The 15,194-nt window shown below is 41.4% G+C and overlaps 1 protein-coding gene across 1 annotated transcript; it reads left to right on the plus strand.

Annotated features, from left to right (window-relative positions):
- LOC137009765 (complement factor I-like) lies at nt 1–10,879 on the plus strand. The gene is made up of 12 exons (XM_067372253.1): nt 1–128; nt 1,075–1,675; nt 2,342–2,492; nt 2,581–2,765; nt 5,482–5,589; nt 5,742–5,852; nt 6,526–6,582; nt 7,201–7,340; nt 8,390–8,493; nt 8,574–8,854; nt 10,097–10,198; nt 10,544–10,879. Exons 1-12 carry the CDS (start codon nt 78–80, stop codon nt 10,759–10,761), a joined length of 2,109 nt encoding a protein of 702 aa, XP_067228354.1. The 5' UTR covers nt 1–77; the 3' UTR covers nt 10,762–10,879.
- Nucleotides 10,880–15,194: the final 4,315 nt, after the last annotated feature.

A 15,194-nucleotide genomic window follows, 5' to 3' on the forward strand; every position in this document is an offset into this window, starting at 1 on the left:
CGGTTATTGATTTGATGGAAGTGCGTCTGCTGATCTGACGGGACAAAGAGCAGAACAGAGAAACAGCTGCAGGAGTCATGAGGGTCCTCGTTGTTTTTATCTTCATGTGTCTTCTCTTCCAGACCGCCGTAAGTTTCTTTCTTTCGTCCCATCATATGAAATCAATTTTAAAACAAAAAATAATGAGAATTCAATCAAGTGTGCTTCTGTAATGTCTTGTGCAAAAACAGTCATTATTTTACGTATTTGGAGTTGCTAACCCTAACCCTAGAGCAGAAATGACACTCTTCATGTTATAATACTGAAAAAAAAAAAAAAAATTATATAATAGAAATGTTAGATTCATAACAGAAGATCCATGATAAAAGTATTTTCCTTTTTTTTTTAATTGTATGTGACGGTGTGATTCACATTTGTAAGAAAACATTCAGCATCAGAGTTTTGTTTTCAGGATGGATGTTTTTATCTGTTTCATCAACATGTTGCTAAACTGTTGCAGAATGTTGTATTTTGCAACTCTCACTCTGATGAAATTCAGCTCACCTTCTTATGTTCTTATTTCATCTGCTTTTTTCTTTACTTCTGCTGTTTGTTTCAAATGTGATTTATCAAACTACTAGCAGACAAATTAATCTCATGCTGTTTTTACTCTTTTAATCTTCTTTTAATCGATTTAATCTTTTCTGTCATGTTCATTTTCCTACAGTATTAATAGTGTTAACATCATTCAGATTGATGGCACATTACTGTTATTATTTATTCAATTACATTAATATGTTAATTATGGAAGATGGTTTCCACCACAGAATAAAAAAGGTAAATGCCACTCTATCTCTCAATTCTGACATTTTTCTTATGATTCTGAGAAAATGTCAAAACTGCGATATGTGAATTTGAAATTATGATGTTTTTTTATAAATTACAATTATGATGTAAAAACTCTGAGAAAAAAAGTCTGAATTGTGAGATAAAAAGTCGCAATTACCTTTTTTATTCTGTGGCAAAAACAAGCTTCCATAGTTAATAGATTGATGTACGTTTGACATTTAATTAAAGTTTATTTTATCTTATTAGACTCTGGAGGAACAATCAGAGCCCGACGCACACCAACACCGAATCCTACAACATAACGTGCAAATAAATGATCCAAACTTAGAGCAAAAACAAGTTATGGTGGAGAAAACTGACTCAAAAGACAAACCGGATCCAATCCTAGAAAAACACACAGATGAAAAGACAGAGGAACAAACTGATGCCATTTTTGATGGGGTAACAAATTCAGATCCAGAATCAGACTTGGAATCACAGTCAACAAAGGAATCATCAAAGCCTGAACTAGAGTCACATGATGTACCATTGGCAACACCAAAACCCAAAACTGCCAAAAAAACAGAAGAACCCAAAGCCTCAAAGGAACCTGCTGGTGATTCCTTGGTCATCCCCCAATGTCTGCATCAGAATTACACACGGCTGTCTTGTGCGAAAGTGTTCTGTCCACCATGGAGGCGATGTATCGCGGGACAGTGCGTCTGTAAGATGCCGTACAAGTGTCCACGGCAGGATTACCGCGCATGTACGCTGGACGGACCTGAGTATTACTCCATGTGTCAGGCCAAAGCCATCTCCTGCAGATCCAACAGGCCCATTTTTTCTCACATGAGCACAACCTGCAGAGGTGAGGACTTCATCCTGAATCTTCTTTGAATGTGCAAAACATGACTGAACTGAATGGAGGAAGAACCGTTTTTACTGTGTAGTTGCTTGTTCTTTGGAGTTAAACAAACGTTTCTTCATAGGTTCTTCAGATCAATCCATTGGTCTCTAGGTTCTTTAGAAAAACATTTACTGTATCAAAGCCTAAATGCTTTCAAGAACTTGAATGGAGAGTAAAACATTTTTTTTAGGCTCTCTTTTGACATCAGCTTGATCAGATCTAAATGGGATAATTATTTTAACACTTGTATTATGTTAAACTTGTGGGTACAATTGGTATTTTCCAGGTCAAATTGATCCTAATTGGATTTAATACCATTCCTCAAAAATGGCACTATGAAAAACAACAAATAAAAAATCATGTAAAATTTAAAATATTTGCAGCTGCCTTTATATATTAAATTTACAAGTCAAACTGCCCTGCTAACATCACAATAATAATAGAAATTTTGTATGCACATTACACAGTCACAGAGAGTTGAAACTTTGCAGGCATGTTCATGTCCATAAATTACAAATAATCACACAATTTCCTAGCACAGTATTTCTGACAACTAAAAAAATGTCAGGTGATTTGGTGTGTGATTATAAAGTCCTCACCTGTTTGTTTGCACATGTTTGTGTCCAGCGGAAGAGAAGGTGGAAGCAACTCTGAAGGACTCTGGCTCTTATAAAGTGGTCATGATAAACTCAAGGTTGGGAAAAACGTTTGTATGTGGCAGGGACTGGAATATGGCTGCAGCTAATGTTGTTTGTCAAAACCCTCTGAACGTCGCCAGGTAAACACACCCAACACATCACTACACACAAGCCTTCCTCTCGACTCAGCATGTACTGATTGCTTTTCCTGCTTTGTCTTTGTCTCAGAGGAGCAGCAGCAGCGGCAGTGACTAAAAAAAAGTTTCTTGACAAAGATCCTGAATGGCCAACGGAGTGTATGAGTGTTCGCTGCACGGGATCTGAGCTCTCATTGGCGGAGTGCACCATCTATAATCCCCAGCCAATCACAAATAACACTGTGGCCATCGCAAAGTGTTATAACGAACCCAAAGGTGCTTTTTCCTCTAGATGTACTCATCGTTTTATCTTAAGAAAATTAACATCGTACTTAATGAGCGAGTGCATTTGGCACTTCACACAAATATTTCACAATAGTGTTCTTTGTTTTCTTCAAGCAAACTATAATATCTTTTATTCTTTTCATTTTCTTGAAATTGTACAAAATAAGATATTTTGTTTAAAGAAAATGAAGACTTTTGCCACTTTGGTGTCCCATAATTTTTTAGAAGAGGCACAAGTTCAGTTAAGTTTCTCTGAATGCTGAAACCTGACTGGATCACATCTGTGCACCTGAACAGACGAATGGAATTTCAGCCTGCCAAAATGGGTGGAGCCGACTGCCTATATAATTTGCGCTCGATGCCATATCATCAGAATCTTTCTCCTTCAAGTGCAAAGATGATCTCCTCGCTGAATCAAAAGAAGAAAAGAAGCCTTCCTGCTCGCCGTGAGAACAAGCCTCAGCAGCGGATTAGTGGCACTGCTCGGTGCTTCTCCCCTTCGGCCATCCGGCGCACACTAGGATCAGTCAGGCTAGTGAGCGCGTCTTGTCTTGAGTTTGTACCCAGTGACAGTGAAGTCGTCTTTAAACCAAGACGAGGCTACAGACCCAAGGGGTCTAACCCTAACCCAAACCCTAACATATTGAGTGCTCTAGCCAGTTCCAGCAATCAGAGCAGCTGTTTGAGTGCTTCGCTCTGTCAGTCCTGAAGCAGAGAATCTCACTGGCTAGTGGACGCAATAGCACTGGCCTATAGTTGCATAGGCTTGCAGTGTCCTGTAGGAGTGAAGGGCCACTCCACCAGGGGAATAGCCTCCTCCTGGGCATGGTAAAGTGAGGTGTCCATTGGTGGCATCTGTGCAGCAGCCGACTGGTCCTCACCGTCCACCTTTGCCAGGTTTTATAACCTAGACGTCCCTGCTTTACAAGTACGGCTTTTGTCTGTTTAAAACTAGTCCCTGGCCCCTGAAGGGTCCTGTCCAATTAAAGTACCATGCCTCACAGATCTCCAGCCTTGAAGTCCCGAGTTTTTATTCTTCATTCGTAGCATGGCGCCATTGGATTTGTTCCCCATAGCGCAATGCGAGAGAACCATATTGAAAGGGAATGTTCCAGTTACTAGTGTATCGGACTTAGGCTAGTAAGAGCTGTGCGTGTAAAACTCACTCCCCTGGACTCAAGAGGCACGCTAGTGGCTGCGGTCTTAAGTGTCATTGTTACCGCACACACCTCCCACCCTGGAGACACCGGTTTGAGTCCCGCTCAGAGCAGGTCAAGTAGGACCGATTGCATTTGGTGCCGTGACCCGGATGGGAGTGAGGTTTAAGCCCCGGTTATACTTTGGTCGTCCGCGTCCGCATGATGTCATTTTTATTATGCGGAGGGCTTGCGGCCGGCCGCACACCCCATTCGCATGAAGCCCAAATTTTGAGCAATGTGCAGTCGTCAAAGAAGAGTGTGTAAAGAGCGATTCAAAAACAAGACGAGTAAACTCAGAAGCATGCTTTCTCCATTGTTTTTGATTCCTGTTCTCTTGGTGTATCTTCTGAACTATGTTGCAATGGTGGATGCACTATTTTGGATGCACAATGACTGGTAAAATTATAGAAAAAAATTGTACTGTGCATGTGTCGAACTCGGTCAACCGCGTACATCCGTGGTTTAGTATACTTTGAAAGATGCGCGACTGCGCGCGAGACACATCCGGGCGTGGAAAGTGAAGTATACCCGGGGCTTTAGGGGGGTGAGTGTAATGGACGTAGGCCAGTAAGAGGTGCGTGTAAACCTCACTCCCTTGGCCTTGAGTGGTGCGCTAGCGACTGACGCTAGCGGCTGATGCTAGCGGCTGATGCTATTGGCTACGGTCTTTAGTGTCCTTGTTAGTGCACCCACATCCCACCCTGGAGATGCCGGTTTGAGTCCCGCTCAGAGCGGGTTGAGTAGGACCAGTTACACTAATGTAACCTCAGCTCCTTGAGACAGCGGAAACGAGCATTGCGTAGCTTGTCATGCTACTATGCTCATGCATGTGTTGCCGCTTGCTGCTCTTCAGTTGAAAGATTCTGAGGATATGGCATCCAGCTGGACTTGTATAGGCAGTCGGCTCTGCCCGTTTTGGTGGGCTAAAATACCATTTGTCAGTGCAGGTGCACAGACGTGATCCAATCAGGCTTCAGTATTTAGAGAATCAGAGTTTCCCCATAGCGTCATCAAAAACAGGTGCAATGCTCATTCCCATTATCTCAGGGAAGCAAAGTTACATTAGTAACCAAAACGTTATCTATATGGAAGCTTATTTCCAACACAGAAAAAATGTTTTTCTCACAATTGCAATGTTTAAAACTCAAAATTATGTCACAGCTGCAAGTTATAATCTCAGAAGTGCAAAAAATAAAGCCACTTTTTTTCTCAGAATTTTGAGATATAAACTTGCAATTATGAGTTATAAAGTATGAATTTCCTTTAAAAAAAAATTATTCCATGGTGAAAACAAGCTTCCATAGTTATTATCTAACTATTATTTAACATAAAAGTGACTTAATTTGCATCGTCAGCAGAGTTTTTTTATTTTTATTGAAAAGGTAAGCATTATTTTCTGTGCAACCATGTTACTGCATGATTTACCCCAATAGAACAAAAGGTATCGTTTCATGTAAATTCACGTTGAGTTATAATCTGCTGACACGTCACACACACTCTCTGTGTAGGCGAATGTAAGAAGTTCCTCTGTGTGAACGGGAAGTGTTTAAGCAAAGGAAAACCCTGCGATGGTGTTGATGACTGTGGAGACAACAGTGACGAGATGTGCTGCCAAAGTGAGTCTCTACTTCCTGCCTCTGTCTGTGACATCATCATTCCTCTTCCTGTTTTCCACAATCCATCTGTTGTTCGAATACCTTATGTATTGTCTTAAAACACAGTATCAAACCCATGACTATCCTAATATTACCGTTTCTGTTGTGTGAAGGCTGTAATAAAGAAAGCGAAGCGTTCCACTGTAAGTCGGACGTCTGTATTCCTCGTCACGCCGTCCGAGATGGAATCAGGGACTGTCTGGGAGGAGAAGATGAACTGGATGGTCAGTGAATTTATTTCATTACTGCTGGAATCAGTTCCAGAAACAGTGTCTGATTTATTTTCATCTTCAGAGTCATCAAAAGTCCTACTCAGACAGGACTAGATTGCCTGAGGCGAGAACACTTTGTGAATTCAATTGCAACATTTCAAAACATTCAAACCACATCTGTGTTTTCTTCACACAGTTCGATTTATTAGTAATATATGAGCAATTATGGTTCAAATGACTTACTGTTTTTCAGCCCTGCCATCCTCTGAGAAATCAAAACCCATCTGAATGTGTCTCTGATTGAGATATATTTTACAAAATGCTTCTACTTATTTGACCTTCATTGAGCACCGCAACTAATTTCTCTTTGCGCTATCTGGTGGTTCTTTGTTATGAATTCAGCAGTTTGCAAATTGGTTCATGTGGTTCTGTGTTGCTGGAATCTTATGGAAACTGAATAAAAGAATAAAAAAGGTAATTAAGACTTTTTATCTCAAAATTCAGACTTTCTTCTTGCAAATGTGAATTTATATCTCACCTTTTTTATTTTTTATTCCGTGGACAAAACAAGCTTCCATAGGAATCCCAACCAATGAAGGTTCAGTCAGTCATACTTGCAGACTTCAAACATGTTAGAAGCATTTTTGTAACAGAATAACTGCCTTTTCTTTTCTTTGTGTTTCAGAAAACGTCAAACCAGTAGAGAAAAATCAGACAGACTTGTTTTCTGATCCAGTGTCTGGTAAGAACACACTGAAATGAAGCTGAACATCCAACGTCTGACACTTCAGCAAACAAAAACCTCTAGAAGAGACTCTTCATGATCTGATCTCACAGATAACAGGGAACGTTCTGGCAAGGTTCTCTCAAAGTTATGAACAAACGTTCTTCAGTAACATTAATAGAACGTTAGTTCAAAGTTATCTGGTCTTAAATAATGCTCTCAAAACATTGGCACAAAACATTATTTATAAATCATTAATTGAGCATTTTTTCCTGAAATGTTTTAGTTGGATGTTCATCTAACGTTTTTTTAATTGTTAATACTTGTTTCAAAACGTTCAGAGAATATTCAAAAGTAACAATGTTTGAAGAATGATATAATGGAATGTTCCCTTAACGTTCATATTATCAAGAAAAGAAAAAAAAGGATTTTAAAACATTTAAAAAACTGGACATTTTCAAAGTTCAGGGAACATTCAGAAATAACATTTTTCGTAACTTAATGGAAACGTTATTAGAACATATTTTTGTTAGCTGGGCAAATGTCAAATGTTTAGCAGTTGTAGTTTGTGTCTGGAGTGTCTCCACAGGATTCACACGGCTGAATCAACACATCTGCTATGTCACATTGTTCCAGAGATCAGAATAATACGTTCATCTACCGAGAGCCAGCTGGAGTGTGGCATTCCCAATATGGAGTATGAGTACAAACAAAAGGACGATACGACTTCCCATTCACGCAGGAAACGTTTAGTAGGAGGAGAGGAGGCCTTACCGGTCAGTATTAAAAAAGCAAACTTCAGAAACACCAGGGCAGGGCAATATGATGATATATATTGTGGTTCCCGCCTTCTAGCCAATCTCTTCCTTCAAAAAGAGATGCAAGACACCAGACTGCCAAAGAACTTAAACTTGAATCTGGTTGATAAAGCAGACAAGCTTCTGATCATGATTGAGGAGTGTTTTATATACTATGCAAACACGTAACCATCCACATATAAAGATATATACAATCTGTTTTGGTGCAAAGTGACACAAATCTGTTTCATTAGGTTTTAAAATGGTTTTACAACTGAACACATGTTGACCCAACTAATGTTCTCATAGAACGTTCTGGCAAGGTTCTCTCAAAGTTATGAACAAACGTTCTTCCAGTAACATTAATAGAACATTCGTTCAAACTTATCTGGTCTTTAATAATGTTCTCAAAACATAAGCACAAAAACATTATTTCTGCCATCCATGTGGATGTTACTGTGACACGTACCACCTACCTAAGCAATGTTGCAGACCATGTACAGCCTTTCATGGAAACGGTATTCCCTGGTGGCTGTGGCCTCTTTCAGCAGGATAATGCTCCTGACACAAAGCAAAAATGGTTCAGGAATGGTTTGAGGAGCACAACAACGAGTTTGAGGTGTTGACTTCACCTCCAAATTCCCCTGATCTCAATCCAATCGAGCATCTGTGGGATGTGCTGAACAAACAAGTCCGATCCATGGAGGCTCCACCTCACAACTTACAGGACTTAAAGGATCTGCTGCTAACATCTTGGTGCAGATCCCACAGCACACCTTCAGGGGTCTAGAGGAGTCCATGCCTCCACGGGTCAGCGCTGTTTTGGGACCAACACAATATTAGGAATGTGGTCATAATGTTATGCCTGATCTTTAAACAAATACTAGGAGAATGAGAATGTCACCTGTTAGCTGGAACAATGTCAACAATGTAGTAAACTGACAAAATTTCACTAGGCAGCACATAATGAAATGTAAAATGCCTCTTTGTTTTGGTTTGACCTCTGTATGTGACCTTTGCCCCTGCAGACTCAGATACAGTGGCAGGTGGCCATACAGGACGAAGGCTCAATCCACTGCGGAGGGGCGTATCTGGGTGGCTGCTGGGTTTTGACCGCCGCCCACTGCGTCAGGTACAACCAATCAGCACACATTTTGATCAGCCTGACCAGAACAGCTACTGAGAAACAGTTGTGAATATGCATGTCTGTAGGCCCAAACCAAAGTCCTACCGGATCAAGTTCTCCCTCTGGAAGAAGCATCGCAAGCAGTCGACGACCGACAGCATCCCAGTGAAGAAAATCATCATCCATCATGAATATGACCCACAAACCTATGCCAACGACATCGCTTTGGTGCAGCTAGAGGAGCTGAATCTTTCGGACAAGTGCATGCAGGACAACCCCGCTGTCCGATCCGTCTGCGTGCCCTGGTCCACCCAACAGTTCCAGCCCAACGACACCTGCACCATCTCCGGCTGGGGCCGCGACAGAGGTTCGGCTTTAAGCTTCTCTAGGGAACCTTAAAGTTAGAGATGCACAGATGCTGTATTTCTCCAATAGCCAATTACTCTACTACTCAATATTTAACTTTGACAGCTCTAAATTCAACACACAAGAGATTTTTTTCAAAGACAGTATTAGTCACAGTCCAACACGTTTGATGATTGACAGGACAATCAGCCAATGGCTTTTAGTGAAAAAAATACATCAGTGCATCGCTACCTTAAAGGGCTCCATCAGGCATTTCATATATAAAACCCTTAATGGGTTCCATCACGGGATCATTTTATAGGTTTAGTTTTAATAAATTATGTTTCTTTCCAGTACCTGATTCGCATTCCTATATTCACACATGAAGTGATCAAAGAGAGAGAAAAAACTTGATTTCATATGCAAGTCATGTCTTTTGCAAGCACTGCTGTGTTTAATAATAATAAAAAAGATTTCATGGTGACTTTAAGGCCTGTTCACACCAAGGACGATAATGATAATAGTTCAAAAAATCTGTCTAAATATAAAAGCATAGCAGAGTCCACACCACTACTACAACGATAACGACACAGAGGAATGATAGCACTTTCAGTCTTTTAGAACTATTTGTTTCCAGCTTATGACTGATAAAAACACTGATGGCCAATCAGAATCCATTCTGCTTTAAAGAGCTTGATCATTTAAAGCAAAAGACGAAAAACTGCACCATGCTTATGTAACGGAGGCCGGCTAGTACCCGCTGTGCTCAAGCGGCTGACGCTAGAGGTTGCAGCCTTTAGCATCTTTGTTAGAGCGTCCGACTTCCATGCACGCCGGGCCCGGGTTTGTGTTCCGCTTGAAGCGGGCAGGTGCGAACTAGAGGGGCTATATTGGTGCCATGACCCAGATGGGAGTGAAGTTTAAGGGGGTGAGTGTAACAGAGGCCGGCTAGTACCCGCTGTGCGAGTAAACCTCACTCCTCTGATCTCAAGAGGTGCTCTAGCAACTTACACTAGAAGTTGCAGCCTTTAGCCTACTTCTTAGAGTCTGATTCCCACGCCAGAAACCCAGGTTCGAGGCTCGCACAGAGCGAGGCGAGTAGGACCTGGGTAGAGGTTAACACTTACAATAATCAGAATGGTGTTGTCCCATTTGGATGCTGATAGAGTTATCATTATTGATGTGAACAGGCTTTTAGATTGAGTTCTTTTACTCCAGTGGGGTTACGGTTGGAGTTTTATTGTCTCTGTCTGTTTGTTTGAAGCGGGGATGTCACAGTCAACTCTAAAATGGGCAAATGTGACGATTATTAGTGACTGCAAGAATTATTACAAGGACCGTTTCCTCCCTGGAATGGAGTGTGCAGGTATGTGTGTGTGTGTGTGTTTGTGTTTGACTACACACTAAAATGTTTGATCATACGCAACATATAATGCTGCCTTCACATGCTATCAGAATCATTGTGAAAATACAAGATTCCTTATCAGGAAATTCTTTGCAATTTTATGTCAAATTTGCTAGCAATTTCTGAGCGAAAATGTTGCAAAGCAATATTTTTTTCAGTGTAAATGAGTAGATAAGTAGCAAAGCATTTCATAAAGATTTTACAAGATTTTAAAGATTGTACTGTTGGCCTGTATTCCTGTAATTAATGTTTAAGCCTTGTAGGATGTGCTTGGTGACTCTTCTCATTGGCTGTGCTCTATGTCAGGTGACCTGGAGGGGAAGGTGGACTCGTGTCAGGGTGACTCCGGAGGGCCGCTGGTGTGTAAAGATGCGTCTGGCGTGTCGTATGTGTGGGGAATAGTCAGCTGGGGTGATAAATGTGGCCAAGCCAATTATCCTGGTGTCTACACTAAAGTAGCACATTATTTCGACTGGATCCGCTTCAACACAGGCTGGGCGGCTGTAACCAAATATAACCAGTAAAATTAATTTGTTAACATTTGCTGACTGATGTTACTATACGTGCTTTTGAACCTTTGTTTGTTGTTGCTATTAAAATGCTGATTATACATTTATCAGGCAATTTAAAAGCTCAGTTCTGTCTCTTTTTTCCCCTTTATTTCGTAGTTTGTTGTATTTAAAAAAAACTAAATGTACTGTTCTCCTTGCATCTACCAATGCAATTTAACAGCCAGCCAAACTCCATCCATAAAGTACAGACGAGTCAGGATTCATCTTAGTCTTTCACGTTTAATAAGATGCCAGGTACATTATGAATTAAGAGTAAAACTGCAAAAACAGCAAATAAACAACAATCAGGAAAATTAACCAATGACGAAAGAGCATTCATGTAAGTATATCTGAAAATAGCCCAAATTAAATCAATGTCATCAATTTACTTAAATGGGATTATCAGATGACCAAGAAATTGGCAACAAATACAAATATCGACTCATACAGAAGTTATCTTATCATAGTAGATTGAAATTAACACATTGAGTGCTGTCAAACAAAGGCTAGGCTAATAGCTAAAGGCTATCATCACAAAAATTACATTAAATCAAAGCTCTGAATAAACTTATCACAAATATATGGAAATATGTATCATCAAGTATTATGTAAAGAAGAATTAACTTACAGATGATGCTTTTACAAACGCAAAACAAAGAATGGTATCTGAAGATTGAGGAGCTGACTGCATGAGAAATGTCGTCACTTATTTTTCTGGAGAACTGCCACTGGGGGGCACCAAAACTACATAGCTATACATACTATACAAGTGACAAGTAAACTTGGAGCAGAACCCTCCCCGCCAGACATCCTAAGGATGTCTTATTTAAGTATTAATTTTCGTTAGACAACAGAAGAATAACCTCTGTAATTGGTCTAAGATACTTTACATCCTTTCCAGATCCACTTTTTGTAACTTTCAACTGAACTTTCTCTCCCATCAGTGCTTGGAAAGACTTTGGACACAAGAGCCCTAGGCCACGTGTTACGAGGGCTCTGATTGTCTTTTAGAAGTACAAGATCGCTTTCTTTAATGTCAGGTTGAGTACTTTTCCACTTGCGGCGACTTTGTAGTGTTGGGAGATATTCGCGCCTCCAGCGATACCAAAAGTTGTCAGCGAGGCTCTGCACCTGCTTCCACTGTTGCCTGAACGTCACTACCTGAGAAGTTTCCAGGAGATGGAGGAACACCAACCTTCTGAGTCAGAAGCATGGCAGGAGTTAGTATAAGAGGTGAGTCAGGGTCTGAGGAGATTGGAACTAAGGGCCTTGCATTAATTATCACAGAAATTTCAGCCATGAAAGTGCATAGAACTTCATGTGAAAGGGGTCGAGATTCGTACTGCCGCAACATTGAGTCCAGAATCCTTTTTACTACACCTATCAAACGCTCCCAAGATGGCATTCTAATGGCAAAAAATCTCTGTAGTGCGTTTATACAGCTGGAGGTATCAAGGGATTCAATTATCTCTATGTGAACAGTGTGGACATATAAGTGAAGAGAATGGCCCAGCGCTTGCTCTCTGCGTGACCTCCTCTTGTACGACGAGCTGAAACTGGGTAAGGACCAAACACATCCAAGCCAACATAAGTGAAAGGTGGGGATGTACTGAGACGCTCCTCTGGAAGGTCAGCCATTTTTTGAATTTCTGTACTCCCACGTAACTTCCTGCATACAACACACTTATGTATGACACTACTAATAGATCTCTTTCCATTAATTAGCCAGTATCCTGCAGTGCGCAAAGCTCCTTCGGTGACAAGGCGGCCCTGATGCTTCACTTGATCATGGAAGTGACGAATTAATAAGGTGGAGATATGATGTCGTCCAGGCAAGACAATGGGATTTCTCTCATCACTGACCACAGGTGCATGTGTTAGACGACTACTAACTCTGATTAGTCCATCTTCGCCCATAACAGGATTCAACTTGATTAGAGGACTGTTCTGAGAGATTTCAACATGTCTCGTAAGAGCACTGTACTCTTCAGGAAAAACAGACTTTTGGACAGAAAGAAGAATGACCTTTTTGGCTTGGGCTAACTCACTCAGGCAGTAAGGCTGATGACACTTATGCCAACCTATATTTGTGCATGTCTGTCCTTCAGACTCAGAGTGAAAGGAACTGGCAACATGGATCAAGCATGTCACTCCTCTCATCAGTGACTTCCATGTTGAAAAGCGGTCAAAGCGTTCTGGGTTAAGTGATTTCTCAATGATACTAGTGACAGCAGTGCTCACTTGAAGTAAAGGACGAACCTCTGAATCCGTCTCTGGATTCACCAGCTCAAAGGTCTCTTGCGAGGCTAGCTCACTTTCTGAAGGTCTATAAAGAAAGTCTTGTCCTGTCAACCACATGGAGTCCGTAAGAAGAGAACAGACCTGGATGAGCAGTCGGCGGGATTGTATCTTTGAACACGATTGTGCACATACACATAGTACCTCCTACTTTCATTGTGTATGTAACCCAATACGACTTTGCTGTCGCAGAAAAACTTCACAGAGTCTGGTTTGAAATCAATCTCATCCAAGATTAGATCTGATATCTCGACAGCTAACACAGCTGCTAATCTAGAAATTGTAGGTTCTTCTGGAGGTGTCAATTTAGCTTTACCCAAGACGAAACCAATGTTGATTTGTCCATCTTCATGGATTGTCTTAAGATATGCTACCGCTCCAATAGCCTTGAAGGAGGCATCTTAAAATATGCACAGCTCCGTACATTTTGCCTTTGAGAGTGACTTCAAGCTATATGTCCTTTGAACATGAATTCTTTCCAGGTCTTGCAATGAATTTCTCCACATTTCCCACTCCCTGCATTTCTCTTCAGGGAGGGCCTCATCCCAGTTTTCTATTCCCTTTGATAGCTCTCTTAACAAGAATCTTCCATGAATTGTGACAGGCGCTGCAAAGCCCAAAGGGTCATACAAGCTGTTAACAGTGGAGAGAATGCCACAACAAGTCAGAGGATTGCTGTTATCTGGTGAGTGGAATGTAAAGGTGTCTGTTGATATTTCCCAGTGCAAGCCGAGACTACGTTGAGCTGGTATGGTTTCATCTCCGAAATCAAGGTCTTTGACACCTTTAGCGGAGTCTTCAGGAGGAAAGGCTGCCAAAACTAATGGGCTGTTTGACATTATCTTGTGGAGCCTTAGATTCGATTCTGCCAGGGAAAAAATCTCCACAAAGTTGTAGGTGTCGGTTCCATGCATAAGCTCTCCTTCTTTGGCAGCCCGATGAAGTCCGTAAATCACCACTGCTGGGGAGGGGCTATTTCCGAACACATGGACTTTCATCCTACATTCAATCACATCCTTTTCAAGATCATGGTCACGGAACCACAGGAACCTCAAATAATCTCTGTGGTCCTCTCTCACTGTGAAACATTTGCTGTATATCGGCAGTCACAGCAACAGGCTCCTTTCTGAACCGAATCAGCACACCTAACAAGCTGTTGTTTAAATCTGGTCCTGTTAAAAGGACGCTATTCAGTGAGAGACCCTGATATTGAGCGCTGGAATCAAACACCACTCTAATTTGGTTGGGCTTTTTTGGTTGATAAACCCCAAAGAACGGTAAATACCAGCGTTCCTGGTCAATGCCTAAGGGAGCAGCATACTCTGCATGATCATTTTCAAACAGCCTTTGCATGAAGTCTGTGAACTGCTGATTCATCTCTGGGCTTTTCAGCAAGGCTCGGCGAAGAGAGTAGAGTCGAGTAAGAGCAAGCTCTCTGTTATTGGGAAGAAGAGGTCTAGGGTGTCTGAAGGGGAGAGGACCCACCCAGCTATTGTCACTATCTCTAAAAAACTTGTTGTCCATGACCTCCAGGAAGAGATGATCCTCAACAGACAGAGCAGGTTTGTTGTCATCCCTTGTGCATTTGAACACTGAACAGCCTAGGTAATTTTCTCTGAATGCACATGCACCCTTGTACATATGAGGGATACCTTGTACTTCAGCTGTGAGACTTAAGCTATCCTTGAAGTTGATGTGACTTTGACATGGGGGAAAGTATGAGGTTCTACCATTATCCAGCACATGTGTCTTGTAACTCAACACACTTGGCTTGTGAGAATTACCCAAGCATACATCTCCGATTATAAGCCAGCCTAAATCAGTTTCAATCGCAAAAGGAGCATTATGAGGCCCGTTTATCTGGTGTCTCACCTTATGGACTCTCAGAGCGTCACGACCCAACAGCATGAGGATCTGGGCACTATCATCCATTTCTGGAATCTCAAAGGCTATTCTTCTAAGATGAGGATGATTTCGAGTGACCTCTGGAGTAGGTATTTCTGCCCTGTTATCTGGAATATTGTTGCACTCGATTAGAGTAGGTAGTGCCAGGCTAATATTACCACTAACAGGCTCTATCTGAAATCCATCGGCTCTCGGTCCAGAAG

Source organism: Chanodichthys erythropterus, chromosome 20, assembly GCF_024489055.1.
Source record: "Chanodichthys erythropterus isolate Z2021 chromosome 20, ASM2448905v1, whole genome shotgun sequence".
Classification (NCBI taxonomy): domain Eukaryota; kingdom Metazoa; phylum Chordata; class Actinopteri; order Cypriniformes; family Xenocyprididae; genus Chanodichthys; species Chanodichthys erythropterus.

Coding starts and splice junctions, on each gene's coding strand:
- LOC137009765 (XM_067372253.1), top strand. CDS start 78: ATGAGGGTCCTCGTTGTTTTTATCTTCATGTGTCTTCTCTTCCAGACC. Junction 6,583..7,200: donor GTTTTCTGATCCAGTGTCTG/GTAAGAACACAC, acceptor ACATTGTTCCAG/AGATCAGAATAATACGTTCA. Junction 8,855..10,096: donor CGGCTGGGGCCGCGACAGAG/GTTCGGCTTTAA, acceptor GTTTGTTTGAAG/CGGGGATGTCACAGTCAACT.